Source organism: Siphateles boraxobius, unplaced genomic scaffold, assembly GCF_051911475.1.
Source record: "Siphateles boraxobius isolate OS27281-9 unplaced genomic scaffold, OSU_SipBor_1 22, whole genome shotgun sequence".
Lineage (NCBI taxonomy): Eukaryota > Metazoa > Chordata > Actinopteri > Cypriniformes > Leuciscidae > Siphateles > Siphateles boraxobius.
In genome coordinates, this window is record NW_027508833.1 from 35086926 (window position 1) to 35107983 (window position 21058).

Consider the following 21058-nt stretch of genomic DNA (forward strand, 5'->3'; position numbering starts at 1 on the left):
AAGTCTACAATCAATAGAAACTAATTTCCCATCAAATTCCTCAAGACAAAATCATCTAGACTATATAAAGGTATTAAATGTATAGTTCTAACACTTTCTTATTGGAAAAGTTGTGGTGATATGTAACTGTTGTCATTTGCTCTCTTACAAAAATTCCAATAAAGAGTTCAGAAACAAACTAGGACTGATTGATAATGTTATAAAGTGTTGTGGAACAAGGCTAACTTTGGTATTTGGTTGGCATATATTTGTTCAGTTTTTCCATCTCTACATCACTTTAACTAAGCTGGACATGTACATCAATAATTGGTAATTAGCGGTTAAAGGCATGCTGTGCAGTGCAGTGACCTGTTAAAAATTAGTTAAATGGGAAAAACACATTAATTGAGCGATGTCCAGCATGATGCTTCATTAATGTGATGTGCATCTATAGAACCAATTCATTTAAAACATTTAAAACAAGTTTTTAAGACTCATTAGAAAGTTATTGAAATGACTGGAGTAAGTTAGCTTCTCCCAATATTCCTTTTTAATTCAATTAATTATTTGCACAAGCTAAGGCTTTGTCACTCACTTCAGTCAATATGTGTACCTTGTGTTTATCAAAAATTAATTTAGTAAGATTACACTATACAGTGAGTTTCAGTCGGGCCAATTTAATAACACTTCGTAATAAAAAGGCAAAAAGGTTGCCGAACACTGTATTAAAGTTTCCTAAAGAGCACCAGGTGTAAGTGAAGTATTCAGTATGTATCCATGTATAGCAACATATTCCTAATTTTCTCATAAATTGAAAACCCTTAGCCTTCTGAGTTGGCCTAAAACTTACATCATGACTGAACAGCTCTTTTTTTCATTGGGTCTGTGCAAATTAAATTCATATGTGAGCTGTTTCAATAATAACAATCAGCAGAACACTGGCTTCCTCTTTGACAGTTTCACATATTATCAAGTATCATTAACACGTTTAATTGATTCAGCGTGCCTTGAAGAGTATTAAACCTAAAATCTATCAAACAAACCCTGGAATCATCTCAGCAAAAACTTATGGATATAATTCTTTTTAATATAGTAATTACGTTTTGTTTTTGTTTTTTTTACTCGAACTGAAGGTCTCAGATGTCTGAAGTTAATTTAAAATAATTTGTTTATGCCTTATTTCATGGCTTTAGGCTTGAGGCTACAGTATTCCAGAACTACTACAACAGAGGGTTCAGGTTAAGTTGATCTGAAAGATGGCGAACGCGTAGTTGTATCCGAGATGGTTAAAAAAAGTGTTTCCAGCTTTGACTCCTGGCCAGGTGACACGTAAACTACACTCAAGAGCAGGGGTTCTCAAATTTGGCACTCGAGATCCACTTTCCTGCAGAGTTTAGCTCCAACCCTAATCAAACACACCTGAACAAGCTAATCACTGTCTTCAGGATTAATAAGCCGGTGAGTTTGATCCAGGTTGGAGCTAAACTCAGCAAGAAAGAGGATCTCGATGGCCAGATGTGAGAACCCGTGCTCTAGAGAGTTACTGGCTGCGTCCGAAAACTTAGGCAGCTGACCTGTTGCCATGCTGCCCTATCAGGCACGTTTACACACACATGAAGACATCTCACGAAACTGATTTCGGACTGACTTCTGAGGCAGCATAAATGTTTAATCATCTACAGCAAAATAGAGCGAAATTTGGTGATACATAAGTGAATATTTAATTACTACAATAGTAATTTCTCACCACGACATGTCAAAAACATACCATTTACACTCAAACTGACTACCAACCACAACTTTCAGACGCCATCTTTATTTTTTTAGCTTAACTGTCACAGAATGGAAAGGCAGGATTGCACACAGGATTGTGGGATATCAAAGGCAGTGAAGGATACATCTGCTGCCTTCAAAAATCAATCAGATGAAGGTATCTCAGGAGACAGGAAGTGAAGCTAACTTTGGATTCAGACATGCCTTGATGCCTTCCTACCTTGGAATTTATCCTCCGAAGCCAGCATTTTTCAGTTTCTGGACGCAGCCACTGTGATCCAGACTGAAACCCAGACTGCATCTGTAATAGAACCTGTTACGGATGAGATGCACCTGCTAAATGAGAGGTGAAAACGTATTTTTCTTTATATCATTATCTTTGGAAATTTGGAAATTACATAAAATGGGAGCAACAAAAATAAACAAAAATATCCTTCTACGTTTCAGTTTTTATTAGACCAGTGCCAAGAAAACTCTTATACTAACATTCGTTAATTGGCTTAAGCACTTACAATTCTGAGGGCCCGAAGTTTCAGTTCATTTATAATTAGCTAAATATATATTTTTATTATTATAATTTTTTTGTAAATGTAATTTTGAAACCATTAACCGTGAAGGAACAATTTTCCTCTGCCTCAAATTTTAAAGCATTTCTATTGCAACCCTTGTTGTGCTCCACAAGGCTGACAGTTAGTGCTGTAAAATGCATGAAATAATGAGGAATAATATTAAAAAGTCTAATATCACTCACTGTGAGGGATATTATCACAAGTAATCTGAGTATTTTAAAATATCCCTGACGAAGATATATTTTCACTGCACATTATCATGTATTTTCATTGGCAAAGTAAAAACTGGGGCAGTCGCATAGAGAAGATAGAGTGAATCATGCTTATCAACATTGTGGACCTAAAGCTAATAACTCTGACATAAGCTTGCCAATATTGTGCTGCTGCTAGTTTAGAGGATTTCTACAGGCTTTGTGGGACTGCTCATGGAAGAGAAACAGGTGTGTCTTGATATTTAATTAGGCGAGTAAACTATTCCAACGGCCTGGAAAGAATACTCAATGGGTGTTAATGCTATAGCAACTGAGTTATTTATGGGTCTCTGGGGAATCGTATACATTAAAGAGGCTTTGTCTGGTATGTGCAGATGACTTTGCATGTAGTATGACTTCCTCTTTTGACATGCTGCTTGCACAAGTTCCTCGTATTCATGTTGCAATTCATCTCGAGCACAACTTGGATGAGATGTCATAACTCTCCTGTGAGCAGTGCTTTTAACTTGTTTAGCTTTAGCCTGTCAACCCATATATTTTTGGAATAACCGTGGAACAATAACCATATTTAGTGCATGATATAAATCAGACTCTCCCTGAGTCCCTGTTTGTCTCTCCCTGTATATCTTTATTGGTTCAGACTGAAACACTAAAAGCAAACAGGCACAAATATTCAATTACCAGATGTTATCCGTAAGGTTTTTTGTGGTAAAAGGTAAATTGTATAATTTTTTAGTTTCAAACATGTTGTCCGATCCTAGCTTACTATGAGAATTTATAGATTTCCCCAAAAACTGTAAACAGAAAAAAACTTGGCTCTGTTGTGCTATCAAAACATTGCTTTGTTTGTTAAAGCATTCTGACCAGCCTTACACATCAACAAAATCATAAACAATTTGTGGTAACATTTTATTTTACAGTGTCCCTGTTACACATTTTATATGTAGTTACTATAGTAATAACAATCAATTATGCATAGTTACACGCAACTAATCTTAAACCTAACCCTAATTATATAGTATGTAGTTAATTACTATTACTTAGTACTTAATTGAATAATTACACTGTAACAAGGACACCTTACAATAAAGTGTAACCCAATACGTCAATTTTGGGCAACACAGACCCACTGGAAAAGCATGCTTCAACCTACATTTTTGCAAAACTCCCAAAAACATAACATGCAATTTCCAGCTGAAATGGACACTCATGGCAATAAAACACCAACAACTTTCATTCCTTTTCACACAAATTATGATTACAGGAGCAGATTGTCCATTAATAAATACAAATTTTTGTGTAGTTCATTGCACAATACTATGCTATGACCTCAAAACACTTTATGCGTGATTTGAAATATACATTATACATCTATAATATACACTATACATTTGTAATATACATCTAAACTCGTTAAATAGCTCACAAAGCGCTCGGGTATGTGTCCCGTGAACAGCTCAAAGACTTGTACATGGTTGCTTCAGTAAATGGGTTTTTTATCTCACATTTGCTTTTGTTGACACTGTAGGTTAGGTTTAGTGTTGGGGATACATTAACACGACAGAGCATTAACCTTTAAGGACCACTTACCGATCGTTTCAATTTCCGTACTGCCGCGATACATTGGTCTACAACACAAAAATAATGCAAAGTTGACAGATTCACATTCATCTTTGTCACTAGACATGTCACTTTGAAAGAACGGCGAAATGTGCAAGAAGCAAAGTAAATAAGCATGGATTAAATTTGGGGCGAGGCTACATCTATCAGTATATCTGACCAATGTGACCAATAGCAGGAGGAAACCTGTTCGATTTTTTTTTGTGCAATTCTGTTTGGTAATGCAGAAATTTCATAATTCATCTTTAAAGTAATAATTCAACCTAAAATTAAGATTCTGTCAATGTAACCCTAGTGTCATTTTAAAGTTTGCTGTTATTTCTTTGTGAAGGACACACACATCAATTATTTTAAAGCCTTTCTAATTGCATCTTCCCTATACAATAACAGTTAGTGACAACAGGCTGACAAGCAAAAAACACTAAAGCAACATAAAAGTTCATACAATTTGTGCACTATATAATACGTATTACAAAGCTAAATAATATCTTTGTGTGACAAAAAGGTTATAAAAGGGGTCTGCATCAGAAAAAGACTGAAAACTTTGAGGTCATATAAGGTAGCCTAAATAAATAAAAAGCAACACTGCAAGATGTTTCACAGCAATAAATCCTATCTCCATTTATACAAGTCATTCATCATTTTCCCCCCTTGGTGCTTTAAAGTTATCGCCCAACAGTGGCTTTTCTTAGTTTCAAGTTTACGCAAAAGAACTCAATCAGGCATTATGGAATGCGAGATTTTGTGGCACCATGGGACTCAGCACAGCTGGAATGTCCTTGCAGATGACATAAATAACAGGAACTAGAGAGACCCCAGCCAGCATCTGGGAAAGAGAGAGAGGACGATTGCGAGAGACAGGGGAAAAAAGGTCTTCCGTCACACCATGCTTCATTACTTGGCCCTGTCAAAACACACGATGTGCTGTCAGAGCGTTCAACTCGTGACCCTTTTCACCCTCTATGGCCCTGATGAGAGAAGACAGTTCCTCGGATTTCTCTTGGACTGGGCGAGCTCCAAGTATCACCTGAGCAAACATAAAACTTTACGTTTTCTTTCTCCACTTTTACGTACTTAATGCAGAAGTTTATCTTAGCTGAACAACAATAAGCAAGTGCAATCATCTTACAATTATTGTAACAAATTTTTGAAACTGATTACAAAAACAAAATGCTCATCTTTCAATATTTCAACATAATAATAATAGACAAATCTAATATTTATTATATAAATGTTTAATAGAATAATTGAATCATTTTATTTTACTTGTGTTTAACAATCTTTAGGGGTGTAATGATACCCTAAATTCACGATTCAATATACAATATTATTGCGATACTCCAAGACATAAGTTAAAAGGTTAACAAAAAATGTACTGCTGATTAAAATCCAAATTTGGTTTCACATTGGGGGTGTAAATGAATAGGCTTGTACTTGATGTTGATGTTGGTAATAAAAAATATTCATGATTCTGAAGCTTAAAATACAGAATTATTTTAGACGAATATGCTTGCACTAGATATATTTAAAATAATGTTGGCCAATTTTGCTAGTAACAGAAGACATTTGGCACTGTCAGGACCCACAAATATTCCCCCATTGCATTATTATACATTATAATGAACATTATATAGTAGTTTAATGTAGTACTGACACTATTGTAATTCTCATACATAAATTTAAATTTTTGGGTGAACTATATACAATACACATTGTCACTATCCACGATCCATATTGTTATATTGTGATATGTTGTGACACGATTTATTGTTGCACCCCAAATAGATAGGCCAACAAAATTCATGTGGGTCATATGACTCTTTGGCTTATATTTTATTGGTTCATAATATATATGACTACACAACATATCAGAATTTTTCTCATGGTACCTATAGCAAGACATTTTATTTTAACATGGATCATAAACATCACTGTCAAGGAGATTTTAAATAACCCGATATTCATTCACCACTACTAGCTTCTGCAGTATCTGTCAATCCACGATATTTTACAGACATGCAGGTCTCTAAAGCATTAGTCAGCTCTGATTAGCCCAGAAACTTCAGGGGGCGAGTCCCAGACCAGCCAGGCGGAACCACTAATTGAAAACCTCGGTCCACTAATTCCAAAGGCATGATCTCCCCCCAAGCAACCCTGATAAACATGAGCTTACGTGCAGAATCAATACCGGTTGCTTAGAGATTCATTGGCTGGCCGAGGGCCTTGATCGTTGTATCTACCCGATGCCACTTTTCCTTTTCATTAGCCTGCATTAGCCTCCTGCCTGGAGGCTTGATCTGACACGCTAGAGGAGGATAACAAAAGGGAAATGGCAAAAAAAACAATTATCCAATTAAAAGGCTTTTGCCCTAAATGATTGGCTGTGAACTGATAAACTTGATGGGTCATTGCATTATTGGAGGAGGCTCTATACTAAGGAAACGTTCAGGTAAGTTGTAAAGAGAAACATTTTGGCTTTAATTTGGCATTTGGATGGTCACTTGATGCAAACATTGCATCTCTGAAACAGAAAAACAACAGTTGTTATCCCTAACCGTGCCGAACAGATGCTATTATGTTATTTTTTGCACCCATTGCTGCCACTTAAAGAGGTAAAAGGGTTTATGGGTTTCCAAGGTACATGGATAAAACAGACAAAAAGAAAATATGATTTATTAAAGGTCAACAAAAAAAGTAATTTTCTCAGAACAGTAGAAATAAACTAAGTGCTCTCGACTGAGTTGCTATCAGGCTTGGTTATATTCTGCCAATGAACTCCAATGAATCTATACACTGTTCAGTTTGGCATGGGATTAGGGTTACAAATACTACTCCACTCCACCCTATCATTCCTCTGACATTTCAAAAGCCTTCCATCCTTCATCTTAATGATTGGATGAGCAATCCCACAAGCAATGGAGTATTTTACACAATATCCGTGTATGCAGAGGTAAAGATGTACAAAGTAATTACACATAATTTTTTTTAAATTGCAATAAAAGCCTGGAGAGAAATGTGAACGGTGCCGATTTTGCATAAAATTGTATAATCATCTACATCCATCCTAAAGCTTTAATAAGAAAATTATGCCATAGAGCCATTAACAAAATCTCCTTTTGCCAATGATGTGAAAGTAAATCCAAAGAACATTTTATAAAGAATTAATGTTGTTCAGGAGCACAGTAAAGGATTTCCTGATTGAAGTTAACAATGACAGGTTGACATAAAAAATTAACAAGCTCAACCTCAGCAAAGGATCCATCCAGTTCACAGTCAGTAGATGGTTATGTCAATTAAAACCTACTGTTTTTTGACTTATCAATGCACTCTAAGAGAGAAAGGTTCAACAGCTGTCCCTGGGACCCTTCAAAAGGGTTCTAATACGTACCATAGGTACTAATACACTTTTGGCACCAATATGTACCTTTGAGGTACTAATATGCTCTCTTTAGGTACAAAGGTGTACCTTTTGAAAGAGTACTGCCCCCAGTGACAGCTTTTGTACCTTTTTTTCTGGGCGGGTGTTCTCTTTATGAGGTCAATGTGAACTCCATCTTCTAAAATGATAGTATAGGAAAGAATAAAGGGTGATGCATTGCTCAGCACGCTCATCTCTATTTTTTTTTTTTGCCGAACCAAAGGCCCTTAGCTGTCGTTGTAGAAAAGACTTAAAAAGCATCATACTCGTTAGCTACTTGATAAATAATGAAAACACCACATACTACAGACGGAGACAGAAGTGGCAGCACATTTGGATTCAAGCTCGCTCCATGCCCTGGCAAGGTCTCTAGAGCGTGATTGATGATTCATACATTAGTGATGTTCTAATCATATGGGTGTGTGTGTCATCTATAGCATCAAAAGTACAAGCTGGTCGTCATTTAACAATTAATGCAAGATCTATTGATGAGGCAGGCTCCATGCTAGGCTGCCGCTGATGTAAGCTGGAAAGTTCACCTTTATTGGTGATGTTTTCAAAAGGTAATGACGCACACAGTTAATCATTTATGGGCCGCTTGACTGCCAAATGCTTTACCAATGGTATGACTCACATGGGAGGACAACTTTAATAAGTCAGAAAGAGTTTGAGGAACCATGTGATCAGAAAGTATGCTGTTAAAGGAACAGTTCACTCAAATATTGTCTTTTTTATATATATATTTTATATATTTCTTATGTTGTTCCAAATCGTTTCCTCTGTGGAACACGAAGGTGAATATTGAAAAATATATTGACAGCACCGTATAATAAAAGTGAAAAGGAGCTGGAGCTGTCAAGCTCTGAGAAAGCACAATAAAATACCATAAATGTGTTCCATATGCTTCCAACTCTTCTGAAGCCACATGATAGCTTAATATAAGGGAAAATTAAATTTAAACTCTTCCCCTGGACATCACAACAGTATTTTTGGATGGACAAAAACAAGTAAATTATTTACAATATTTTCTTTTGTGTTCCACAGAACAAATACAGTCATAGAAGTTTGAAATTACATGAATGTGAGCAAATGAAAACAGTTCATTTTTGTGTGAATTATCCAATTAGGTGCCCTTCATATAGAATGTTTTTATGTTTAAAAATGCACAAAGAAAGGCATTGAAATGAAAAAAAACCCAATATCTAGGGATGTATTTTTTAAAAGTTTTTTCAAACTTAGCATTTGACAGCACGTTTATATACAAAATCCAGGGAAAAGCGGCACAGTACAATACAAAAACACATTCTGTGATAACGAAGGATTAGGATTGCACTTAAATTTCTAATATTAAGCAGATCTTCAGTGTTAAAGTTTTCACTCGCAGACATCTGAGCTCGACAGACTTAAAGGAGTAGTTCACTTTAAAATGAAAACTACCCCATGATTTACTGACCCTCAAGCCATCATAGGTGTATATGACTTTCTTCTTTCAGACGAATACAGTTGGAGTTATATTAATAAACACCCTGACACTTCCGAGCTTTGAAGCTCAAAAAAATGCATCCATTCATTATTGTAATGGTCACCAGCTGGAGTGCCCTTTGGAATGCACTCCCTCCAGATATCAGAGATGCACAGACTTTAAGTATTTTTAAATCTCATTTAAAAACTCATTTATTTAGGTTAGCTTTTACCTGACTTTTTTTCTCTCCTGTGTGTGGTGTATTTTCATTTGTTTGTTCTATTATGTCAAGCACTATTATTATTATTTTTATTATTATTATTATTATCTGCAAAGTCTTGTTTAGTGTCACACTGCAATTCCGAGCCTGAGCTTCGCCTGTCGAGCCTGAGCTTCTTCACGTCATGCCTGCCGAGCTTGAGCTTCTTCACGTCATGCCTGCCGAGCCTTAGCTTCTTCACGTCATGCCTGCCGAGCCTGAGCTTCTTCACGTCATGCCTGCCGAGCCTGAACTTCTTCACGTCATGCCTGTCGAGCCTGAGCTTCTTCGTGTCATGCCTGGCGAGCCTGAGATTCTTCACGTCATCCCTGCCGAGCTTGAGCTTCTTTACGTCATGCCTGCCAAGCCTGAGCTTCTTCACGTCATGCCTTCCGAGCCTGAACTTCTTCACGTCATGCCTGCCGAGCCTAAACTTCTTCACGTCATGCCTGCCGAGCCTAAACTTCTTCACGTCATGCCTGCCGAGCCTGAGCTTCGCCTGTCGAGCCTGAGCTTCATGTCATGCCTGGAGAGCCTGAGCTTCTTCACGTCATCCCTGCCGAGCCTGAGCTTCTTCACGTCATGCCTGCCGAGCCTGAACTTCATGTCATGCCTGCCAAGCCTGAACTTCTTCACGTCATGCCTGCCGAGCCTGAACTTCTTCACGTCATGCCTGCCGAGCCTGAACTTCTTCATGTCATGCCTGCCGAGCCTGAACTTCTTCACGTCATGCCTGCCAAGCCTGAGTCTGCTCCGGGTGATAGAGCGCTGATCATGAGCACGTCTATTTTGTGTGTGTGAGCAGCACACACATCAACTCCATCCCATGACCCCTCGGCCAAGATGCCCGTGGCATTCCAGAGTCTCGTCCCAAGATGGCCGCCTCCGCTGTTCCAGAGTCTCGTCCTGTCATGGCCACCCTTCCAGAGTCTCGTCCCGTCATGGCAGCCCTTCCAGAGTCTCGTCCCGTCGTGGCCGGCGCCAAGCCTGTGTCTTCAGACAAGATGGCCGACTTTATGCCTGTGTCTTCGGGACAAGATAGCCATCTCTACACCTTTGTCTGTGCCGGTGTCTTCAGACAAGATGACCGCCTCTGCCCCTGAATCGTCGGATCCGCCCTACACCCCTGAAGCGTCGGAACCGCCCTGGACGCCTGCTCATCCTACGCCCTGGACGCCTGCTCAGCTTGCTCCACCCTGGACTCATGCCCCGCCCTGACCGCCTGCCAGGCCTGCTCCGCCTCAGTCTTCAGGCCCTCTTCCACTCCACGGGCCTGGCCCTCCATCCTGCCCCCAGGTCCGCCTCCCCTACACCTCCCTCCTGGACAATTTTAGGAGCGTCTGAAACCCACTCCTTTGAGGGGGGTTAGGTAACGGTCACCAGCTGGAGGGCCCTTGGGATCCACCAGAGGGCACTCCACATTAGACTATTGTCATTCCTTCACAAACTACATTTCCCATAACCCATAAGCAGTGCAGTAAAATGCATAAACGTGTTGTGAGTAAACAGCCCCTTAGTTCTACACCATTATGGGGTCATTCACAAAGAATGTGTTTGCGACGAGGGGGGCGTGGTTCATTGAGCTCTGTAGCGGGAGATAGAGAAAGGAGACGAGCGGTGCGTAAGTAGATCAAGTGCAAATGACGAACACCTGTGTCTTGTTGCAGTCATTGGCGTGGAGAGACCGGATATAAGCCACTGTGGAAAGAAAGTGGGGAGAGAGAGAAGGACTGAGGACTCGTGCGTGATTACTGAAGGAGAGAGTGTCTGATCAATCTTCTGGAAAGAGTGACAGAACCTGTCTATGAACTGTTGTCTGTGCTGTAGCGAGGCTATGGTGAATGCGCTGTTTGCGCGACTTTTGTTTGTTGTTATTTTGAAGTTATCCCAATAAAGCGTACGAGTCCGAGTCACGCCGACCCTGTCTTTTTCCTTCTAACCCTTGAACCTCATCACAGTATTTTTATTTAAAAACACAACACATGACAGTGTATTGACCAAAAACACAAGGCCTAGATATGCATTTAAAAATGTAACTGAGCGCTGCATTTTTAGAATGATGTGTCATGCACGAGATGCTGGTAAACCTGAAAGAAACGGGTCAAACATGTCAGTCTAGCGTATGTTGACAAATAAAAACATTGAAAGAGGGGTGCAGGGAAATGGAATCACTTCTGTGTGAACGGCCCCTGACCTTTTTGAAAGAGACCCAGGATTTAGATATAAAAAAAAGTACAGTAAAAATGGACTGACAATTGTTTCAAAACAGTGTCAGTATAAATTAGAGTAACACAGACAGAGACCTTTGCATCCATTGGTTTTCTCTCCCCAATGATGTTTAAGAGCAGTCAGTCCATGAACTGTTCCCAGCAGGCCTTTGCTTTAAGTCTCCCCTCTGAAATGTCACTTATCTGCTCTTACATAACATATGGCCTTTAGGAGGGCACTTTTAATCATGGGCAGGATGCAACCTTGCATCAGCATTTGTGAGCTTTGGCAATACATCTATGAGGCTGTTGTTATCCATTTGAACTGCAGCGCAAAAATATCTAAATGTATAGTGCTGTGAGATTTATGGAGGCAAGAGTAAAATTGAGAGAGGACGATAGGAAGACTGTGGTTTTCACAGACATAATTCACTTTTGACAGAGTGCATAAATCAATAAGTGAAGCACAAAACAGAAACTCCCAGTAACGGTTATCTAAAGCACAGTCAACAAAGAGACACAAAGACAAACAATTCGGTGTAATCTCTTTTCACAATTGAGCAGACATGCCACAACAGAAGCTAGTCAAGTGATTGTGTACAGTAAGTTACATTATTTTTTAAGATAAAGGCCTGGTTTATCAGACAGAGCTTAGATAGTAGGTATTTGTTAAATTTGGCCATTTAAGTAGCTTTTATAAACATTACTGGTGTGCATCTTGAGAGCCACTGACATATTTTAAGATATGTGTGTTAAGACAGCTCAAACATGCTTTTTAGTCTGGGACTAGGCTTAAGCCTTTTCTATGAAACTGGGCAAAAAGGTGTTATTCTGTTGTAGCACTTAGTAAAGCTGTGATAGTGAGAACGTTTATTGCTATAAAATAATGTATAGCTAAACAGTTTAGGCATCTGTAAAATATACTGAACATCATTCTGGAGTCTAGACCTCTTTTACACCACTTATGCTATGAAACCAAGAGCCTGTGAATTGCGGAGATAGAACTGCACAATCCGAATCATCTTTTTTAATTGACGACCTTTCAAAAAAGAACTGTGGGCTCTTAAAAGCATTAAATGTATTTGAATTTGTCCCTATTTCTAAGGGTGTGCGATTTTACACAGTCTTGTGGCAGTTGAGGAAGTCAAAATTTTGTCCTTATTTTTTAGCCTTAGCCTAGTGCGATGTAAGGTTCTGGTACCTTATTGAATCTCTGTCTGTGTTTTTCAGCTTCATTTCTAGGCAGGAGTGAACACATGCAGACTGCGTCTCAACAACGACTGCTTCTCATTTTTCTATGGAGACCTTTTCTCTTCTCTGCCTGAAGATGTCAAGACAGCTAGCTTGAACAGGGACTTTGCTAAAATGCATGGGTTCTGAATTTACAAAATATGGTAGCTAATACTTTAGTTTAGGGTCCAGTTCTCACTATTAAATAGTTACTTATTAGAGTGCATATTACTAGTATATTGGCTGCTTATAAGTACTTATAAAGCACATATTAAATGTTTTTTTCTGCATGACCATATTCTATGTCCATTAACTATCAATAAGCAATAATTAGGAGTTTATTGAGGCAATAGTCATAGTTAGTTTAAAAGTGAGAATTGGACCCTAAACTACAGTGTGACCAAAAACATTTTACATACATTTTTTTTCTTGTTTTATATATATAAACTTTATATAAAACTTATATGTGTTTATATAAAACTTTAAAAACATTAAAAATTGCAGTATATATATATACTGCCATTTTTTATGTTTTTGAAAGTTTTTTACTCTCACCAAGGATGTTATTTTGATCAAATAAATACAGCCTTAGTGAGACTAAAAAACTTTCAAAAACATTAAAAATGTGTACCATACTATCACAATTTTAAAATAACAGTTTTTCTATATTAATATTAACAGTTTATTTCAGTTAAATATTAAATTAAACATTACACCACTCTTCAGTGTCAAATGATCCTTCAGAAATCATTCTTTATGCTGATTTGATGCTCAAGGAACATTTCTTATTATCAAAGTTGAAAACAGTTATGCTACAAAATATTTTTTAATGTGGCCATGCTGAATAAAAAAATAACAATAATCTAACTAACCCCAAAATTTTGAATGGTAACGTTTATATAATATTATACTTTATATAAAGTAAATCATAATTTATGTTTCTTTCCCCATAAGTATGACTCAAATAAAATATATTGTGGTGTGCTGAAAATAAGAGAATAAAATATCAAAAGTTCCAAATGCTATATTATATATTATATATGCTATATTATAAATATATATACATACTGTACACACACTAAATTTATATATAAAACTAGAAAAGAAAAATACTGATTTTCAAAGCATGTCCCTTTTGCTTGTTGTCTGCCTGCGGTTAACATGCTCCTCACTCAATGTGGGTATTGTCAGGGGCTTGAGATGTTGCCAGGGCACCATGTCCTGTGTCTAATATAATCAGTCTCACTGAATTACTATCCTAGCTAATAACATTATGACCTGGTGACACCAATTTACTCCCTATAGGCTGTGGCCCTCCACTCCTTTATATTACACGGTCTGTTTGCCTCAGCTGCTGTCTGTAGAGATTTGTAAGGTGTCTGTATAGCCCCTGAAAAAAGGGCACTCTGCTGAACACTGAGTGATTAGTCTCCAAGGCCCCTGAAAAAATGGGTCGGATTTGGACTTTGGACGTTTTAGACAGACTTTTGAGCCAACAAACAAATGTAGTCTGAGTAATGAGGTAAAAATTTGTTTCACAGGAGGTCATCCAAGTGACAACCAAGACCAGGAGAAAAACTGTCATAAAAAGAATGATTGGAGCAACTGTAAGCTTGTGCAAGAAGACACTTAGGAAAGGCTGTTTATAGATGCCTACGGGCACAACCTGAATATCACACACTGCCATTAATACAACACATCTGGACTCTGTTACCATTAGACAGAATTTCTTTTTCTTCACATCTTATATTTCAGCTGAGCACGCACGCACCCACACACACACACACACACACACACACACACACAAAACCCATAAAGTGTCATAGCCACACAAAAGGATCCTCTATTTCTGCTTTTATGCATATGAAAAGTAATGATGATTAATTGGATTAACTACCAAGAGGCAGAAAAATACTAAAATGTCCTGAAAGGTTATTTTTGTTTCATATGCGGCTGAAAATAAGTGTATCATGAATATCCACAGGCATAAATTCCTTGAATTTTGTTTAGTCATGAGACATGGCCATCCATATAAGCGAATTTAGTTTGTACATTAAAATGACATTGAACTAATTTTCAAGTGGTGAAAGTAACTTTTTAATAGACAGAGTTTTTTACTGGATATAAATACTGCCATTCCCTTGTCATCTTGTTCTGTTTATTTATTGTTAACAGGTTTTCCCAATTTTGGCAATATGCTAGGAAAAAATGTTTTTAATTTCCTGCTGTTACTTTTGTTAGTTGACAGAACTGGAAAAATGTGCTACCTTCTCTTGCAATATCATTAGAAAGAAAGCTTTTACAATAGAAAATACCCAAGAATAACCAGAAAATGGTATATTTATTCAGCAAATCCAACCAATTACATATCGACCACTGGACAAACAGTTTCACACTTCAATGCTTTGAAATCAAATGTCATACCTGTAAAATATATTGGAGTAAACAAGACTAAATCACCAGTGTCACTAGACCTGAAGACACATATTATACATTTAATGTAAAACGGAGAGAAATAGCAGAGATGTCAGATTATGTGCATTTCACATTCGTGGGAAGGTTCCATAATTCTACAACTATGTCTCTTGAGCAAAGTGTGCACCTGTGTTTAAATGCACTACGCATTAGTGTCTAAAATCATATTTATTAGTAAAAGCAATTTAAGAAAAACCCTAACAAAACACACAAAATGCCTCTGACATTTTTCTCTTAACACAAACAAAAATCAAATGGAATCAGATTTCCATCAGCAATTTGTAGCAGCATCAAGTTTGAAACCACACAAATGAGTCTGGACAAAAACAAATTTGGATAAATAGGATCTCACGGTGGGCGATACAGTTGAGATGTTGTGTTGTCTACAGGAGCCGTAGTGAAACTCAGTGCCCCCTGCCTGTGATATAATGCAGACCAGATGTCAGCTGAACCGTGTGACTAGCATTAGCAGCACTCACAGGAGGCTTCATTGTCTTTCACTCACTGGCAAGCAAAAAGTCAGCATTCCTGAAGGAGCAAACAAGAGACTAACCGGCAACCGCCGCCTTTTCCCGTTCTTTCTCATTTTACTTTGGTTTTATTGAATTCCTTAATGACATTTAAACTACAAGACGACAAAGAAGCTGCAAGAACAGCAAAAACAAAAGTGCTCTGTACATACTGTATAAGATACCAGACTTGGGGGAGGGAATGAAACAATTCATGTTCACTCACAATTCTTTTTAATAAATAATTATAAAATGCAATGCAATTCTGTATGTAGTTCGCCGTGAGACTCACGCAATTGACCCTTTTCACACGCTCTCACGCCACACGGAAAACAATCGCGGAAAAAGAGGACACTGACACCGGCGACAGAGAAGGTAGCTTTTGATATTGAACAAATTCTCAACTCTCAGATTATGTCCATATTTTTACGAGATTCAAACAATAAATACCGTTTTGGTGCTTTTAAATGTGACATCGCTGTAGCCCCTCAGTTCAAATGGCACGTGATAGGCTACAGTATAGCCTACAATTTATTTTGTTTTCACCACCATTTCTTCTCTCGGTGGAAGTCAGACACATAAAAAGTATGAATACAAAAGAAGGGAGAATGTGGCTTTAAAACCAAACAGAGACCAAAGCCTTTTCATAGATATAAAGTCAGAGTTGATGAAAGAATAAATATCCCCTTGTCTTTATTTGCCCAAAGTCATTTTCCAAAGTTGTTTTTGTGGTATTTTAATTTTACTATATTGAAGTACAGAGTTTTAGTATTTTGAATTATACTGACATAAATGGAGCATGCTGATGATCATTGCTCTCTGACTCATCTCAGAATGAGATGGAAGAAAAATTTAAACTTTTTAAAAGGTCCTTTTTGATTCCCCACAACTGTCAGTGCAATTAATAAAGCTCAAAGACAATATTTACGCAATTTTTCATCAGTTGTCATAAGCTCTATATTGACAGCAAGAGTGGCGTCTGTAAAATGAAACCGATTAATGATTAAACGTATTGGAATAAGAATGTATGCAATTCATGGGGGATGAGCGAGTTCTGACTTCTTACAAGCCTGGAATTTTGCCATTTATGTTTTCAGTCATACAACATGTTAAACACGACGGCGAGTATGATTATCTTACAGTCCTACAAGCAAAATACAAAAAATTATATAAAAAATGCAATTTTAATGGACCATTTCAATAGTTTGCACATTTGGCTTCTTTTTATCATCGTAAGAGTTTCAACTAACTGTGGTAGAGAGGTGGCACAACTATTAATAAGAATAATTTCAAACATTTCTGCCATGAAAGCCACCATTGTATCAAAAATATACACATTGCAACCATAAGGCACTTAGCAGTGCTCAAAAAAAGATTTCCATAACAAATTTTGGATTAATTCCTGAACTTTAAACTCAGAATTTAATTACCACACAATCCTGTTTCTTGTCAAAAACCAGTATAAAATTTCAGTAGCACCTCAAAGCAGTACATGAGATCCACGGGGTGGAGTCGGATCAAGATCCAAGGGGTGGAGATGGGTAGGATTAGGGTTGGGTTTAGGGATTAGGGGTGTGTTTAGGGATCAGGGGGCGGAGTTGGCTAGATTTAGGTGTATGTAAGGTGGGAGGCGTTGGATCTGGATGGATTTCATTTCAGCTCCTCCCCGTGGATTTCATGTTCCGTAGTGAGAACCATCTCTAAAATTTGGCTTTTTTTTTTGTGGATGGAGAGAGGAATAATCCCTGACACTTCAGATTCAGGCGGCAATAAAATAACTGACTAACCCATGTAAATTCTGGAATTATCTTATTATATTATGTCCCCATGTCAAATATCTAGCCTCTGAATATGGCTACAAATCCATATCTTACTTCAGAACAGTTGAAGATGTGCCACTTTAGACTGCTGGTATATATACTTAGCCAAAATATTCAAGAATATTGTCTTGGCCAAAAAACAGAAGAAAAAGGGATTATGGACACAAGTAACCACACCACATACACGAGAAACAAAACATTTATTTTAAAGTCTACTGTTGTCAATTGTCCCCAACAAGCTAAAAATCACAGATATATTAGGATGGTAGCTCACAAATCACCTAGGACACTATGGAACCAGGATTTTTCCTTTTTCACATTTCTCCCCCTTTCTGCACAGTTCCTACAATGCTTTCCAACCTGCGGGCACGAATGGAGGGCAGCTGTTCATAAGTGCTGAAGCCCAGCTCTGAATTTTGCTGGGGCTGCCAAAAAAGAAGAAGGTGGTTCTTCAACACCTGGGGCAAAAAAACAACAACAAAAACACCAGGAAAGATGAGAAATCAAGAGTGAAATATAATGGAGATAAAAGTAGATCCTGGAAATGGAAGCTCTCTTTAAAGTAGAGGTGAGTGGCTGATGGTACCTCATCTGTCATGTAGTAGGTCTTTCTAAGCAAGCTCCGACGTGCCGCTTCCACCTCCTACAGAGTGTGAAAGTCAGGATGGTCATCACTCACAGCACAATGACAAAATATGACAGCTAAGAGACCATCTATCACATTTGCTTCACTCTTCCGACATTTCAAACCCAACCACTCCATTTAGCATTATGTGACAGACAACTTGCATGTATAATTTATAGTTTTCCCCAGAGGAAATATTTGCATAAACTACATTTGCCTGACTTGATGACTTAAATTTTTGTATTTTCCTCATATTAAGCCATTATGGCTGCTGAAGACTGGGAATATAACGCACAAGTCATACTGGCAAATTTTATTTTTGAAACTTGAGTCTTTGGTCACTATTCACATTCAGTGTATAGACAGAGCAGCTTAAATATTCTGCTAAATGTCTTTTTATGCTCCATTTTATGTTGTAACAACATGAAAATTATGACTTAATTTTCATTTTTGGAACTAGCCCTTCAGGATTGCTCATCATTAAGGAAATGACAGGCTCAATATATGTGCGTACATGTGATGGCATATGATGGAACGGACAACTAGGGAAGAGCTTGTGTAAAGAAAAAATGTGTCAAAACAGCGAGAAGAATCCCTCCATCACACACACAAACGAAAATCTGCTGAGAGGAGACGCGGTTCTGATGCCTGTAGTGGGTAACATCGCGTCAATGATGAGAAAAAACAGGTTTGCCTAAGCATTCTGTCCTTTTTAGGGTCTCAGCTTGTGAAATGTCCTGTTTTTAGTTTGATTACATGTCTTTGGTCCGTATTGCATTCATATTTCAGTCAAACCGCACCAGAGTTTGTTATAATCAATTGGGAACCCACTCTTAAATGAAACAATACTAAAATAACACTGGTCTTGATGTCCTTGTAGTTTACCTCTGCCACTGCATCCTGGGAGAAGATAAAAGCATTGAGATGTGCAACAGCCACTGCATAAAGTACAGGACACCAGTTCCTCTTCAGAGCTCCTGTTACAAGTGCTCGAAAGTACAGCCGCAACAGAGGCAGGGAGTCCTCCATCGGGGACGTGAACTTCTCCAGGGGAACAGGCAGCTGTAAAGGACAAACAAATCAAATTTCAGCTGGAGACGGTCTTAACTGCTACACAAAAGGGATTTACAGTTTAGTCCTATATCTAGCACATATACATCTATGGATAAGCTCTGAAATGGCTTAAAAGGGCTATTTATCTTCAGTCAGAACAGCCAAACAGCCACTGTAAAGTATTTTTTTAAATGTTTAATGCTATTTAGTCGAGGAAAACATTTATTCTACATTTAGAGTAGGCAAAAATAAATTATGTAGTTTTATTTTGTCGCAAAACTTCTGTGACTCTTATTAAATTTCTTTGAATTCAGTATAGTTCAACTTTTCGAATTACAAAAAGTTGAATAAATAAATACAATAAAATCACTTTCTTTTATATGCAGTAGAATAACAAAACATGGTAAATTGTTATATTTGTATAATATAGGTCACCATGAAATCGAGATTTTTTATGAAGTATTGCAGTATTTATTATAAATCTTTTTTTAAATTCATGTGCCCTCGTAAGACTTTCGTTCATCTTCGAAACACAAATGAAAATGTTTTTGATGAAATCTGAGTGTTTGCTGTCCCTCCATTGACAGCTACGCAACTGAAACTGTGACGCTTCAAAAAGTTCACAAAGAAATCATAAAACTAATCCATATGAATTGAGCGGTTTAGTCCAAATTTTCTGAAGAGACACAATCTCTTTATATTATGAACAGATTAAATGTATGCTTTTATTCACACACACACACACACACATATATATATATATATATATCAACGCACACATCAGTTGTGGTAAAGGAAGCTCAAGCATGTTTGCTGTGTGAGAACAACCGTGTGAGAACAAGGTTGGTCAAGCAAGTATGGATTCGTTTCTGTTTGCTGATCAATGTTTATATGTGAATAAAAAACGAAATTCAATCTGTTCATCATTTAAAGCAATCTCTTTATGAAATTTTAAAGCATCAAAGTGTAGTTGAGTGGACTATCAATGGAGGAAGAGAAATCTTTCAGATTACATTAAAATATCTTCATTTGTGTTTTGAAGATGAATGAATATCTTACGGGTTTGGACGAACATGAGGGTGAGTAATAGCTGACATTTTTTTCCTTTTTCTGTGAACTAACCCTTTAATCAAAATAACTTCTTCCCCTCACAAATACATCTCTCGTCTTCTCTGATGGCATGTGCACTAGCGCAAGGATTGGACAATAAACTCTCCCCTCCAGCAACCTGTCACTCACATGAGGTCACAGCATTAGCAAAAAACAATAGAGAAACGTGCGTGCGGCGCTGACAGGCTAGGATGCTGGGCCGCTATTCCCCTCAGTTGCTTAGGTCACCGGACCCTACTAAATGATCACTGCCCGTCCTTCACGACTCCCCGGCACGATGAGGACACCAGATCCCTTGATTAATCTGACACTTTATTTCCCCCCCTTTTTTTTTTTTTTTTTTTTTTTTTACATTTTATGATTTATTTCTGTAAAAAAAAAAGCCTCTCCGAGGCATGACGTCACACAACCACTGTGTCTGTCCTTTGCTCCTCCCACCACAATGGGCAGTCTACAACTATTTTAGCAAATTTAAATGGGAAAATAAAACATGCATTAAAACACTAGCAAATCCCAAAATATTGCCTAATTTTATATTGGCAGCAAAATAACAGTGAACTATTCACCACTCATATCATGTCCATTCATATCATGCAGTTGGTAGATCCAAAGCAAACAAATTGGTGAACTCAAGTAGACTTTTCCAACTCACTCAAATCTAGAGATGCACCGATTACAATTTTCTAGGCCGATTCCGATTTCCGATTTTTCATGAGTTTGGCCTGCCGATACCGATT

The 21058-nt window shown here is 37.7% G+C and overlaps 1 protein-coding gene across 5 annotated transcripts in view; it reads right to left on the reverse strand.

The window, feature by feature from the left end:
- Positions 1 to 17716: 17716 nt before the first annotated feature.
- The window catches only part of rpap1 (RNA polymerase II associated protein 1), a 32277-nt gene continuing 28935 nt past the window's right edge, over positions 17717 to 21058 (reverse strand). For all 5 annotated transcript variants that reach the window (XM_077239904.1, XM_077239901.1, XM_077239905.1 and 2 more), the window contains 3 exons: positions 19044 to 19220; positions 18120 to 18176; positions 17717 to 17991 (listed from right to left, as the gene is read on the reverse strand). In XM_077239904.1, coding sequence (XP_077096019.1) covers positions 17848 to 17991; positions 18120 to 18176; positions 19044 to 19220 — 378 coding nt within the window. In that variant the 3' untranslated portion in view covers positions 17717 to 17847. The remainder of the gene's footprint in view (positions 17992 to 18119; positions 18177 to 19043; positions 19221 to 21058) is intronic.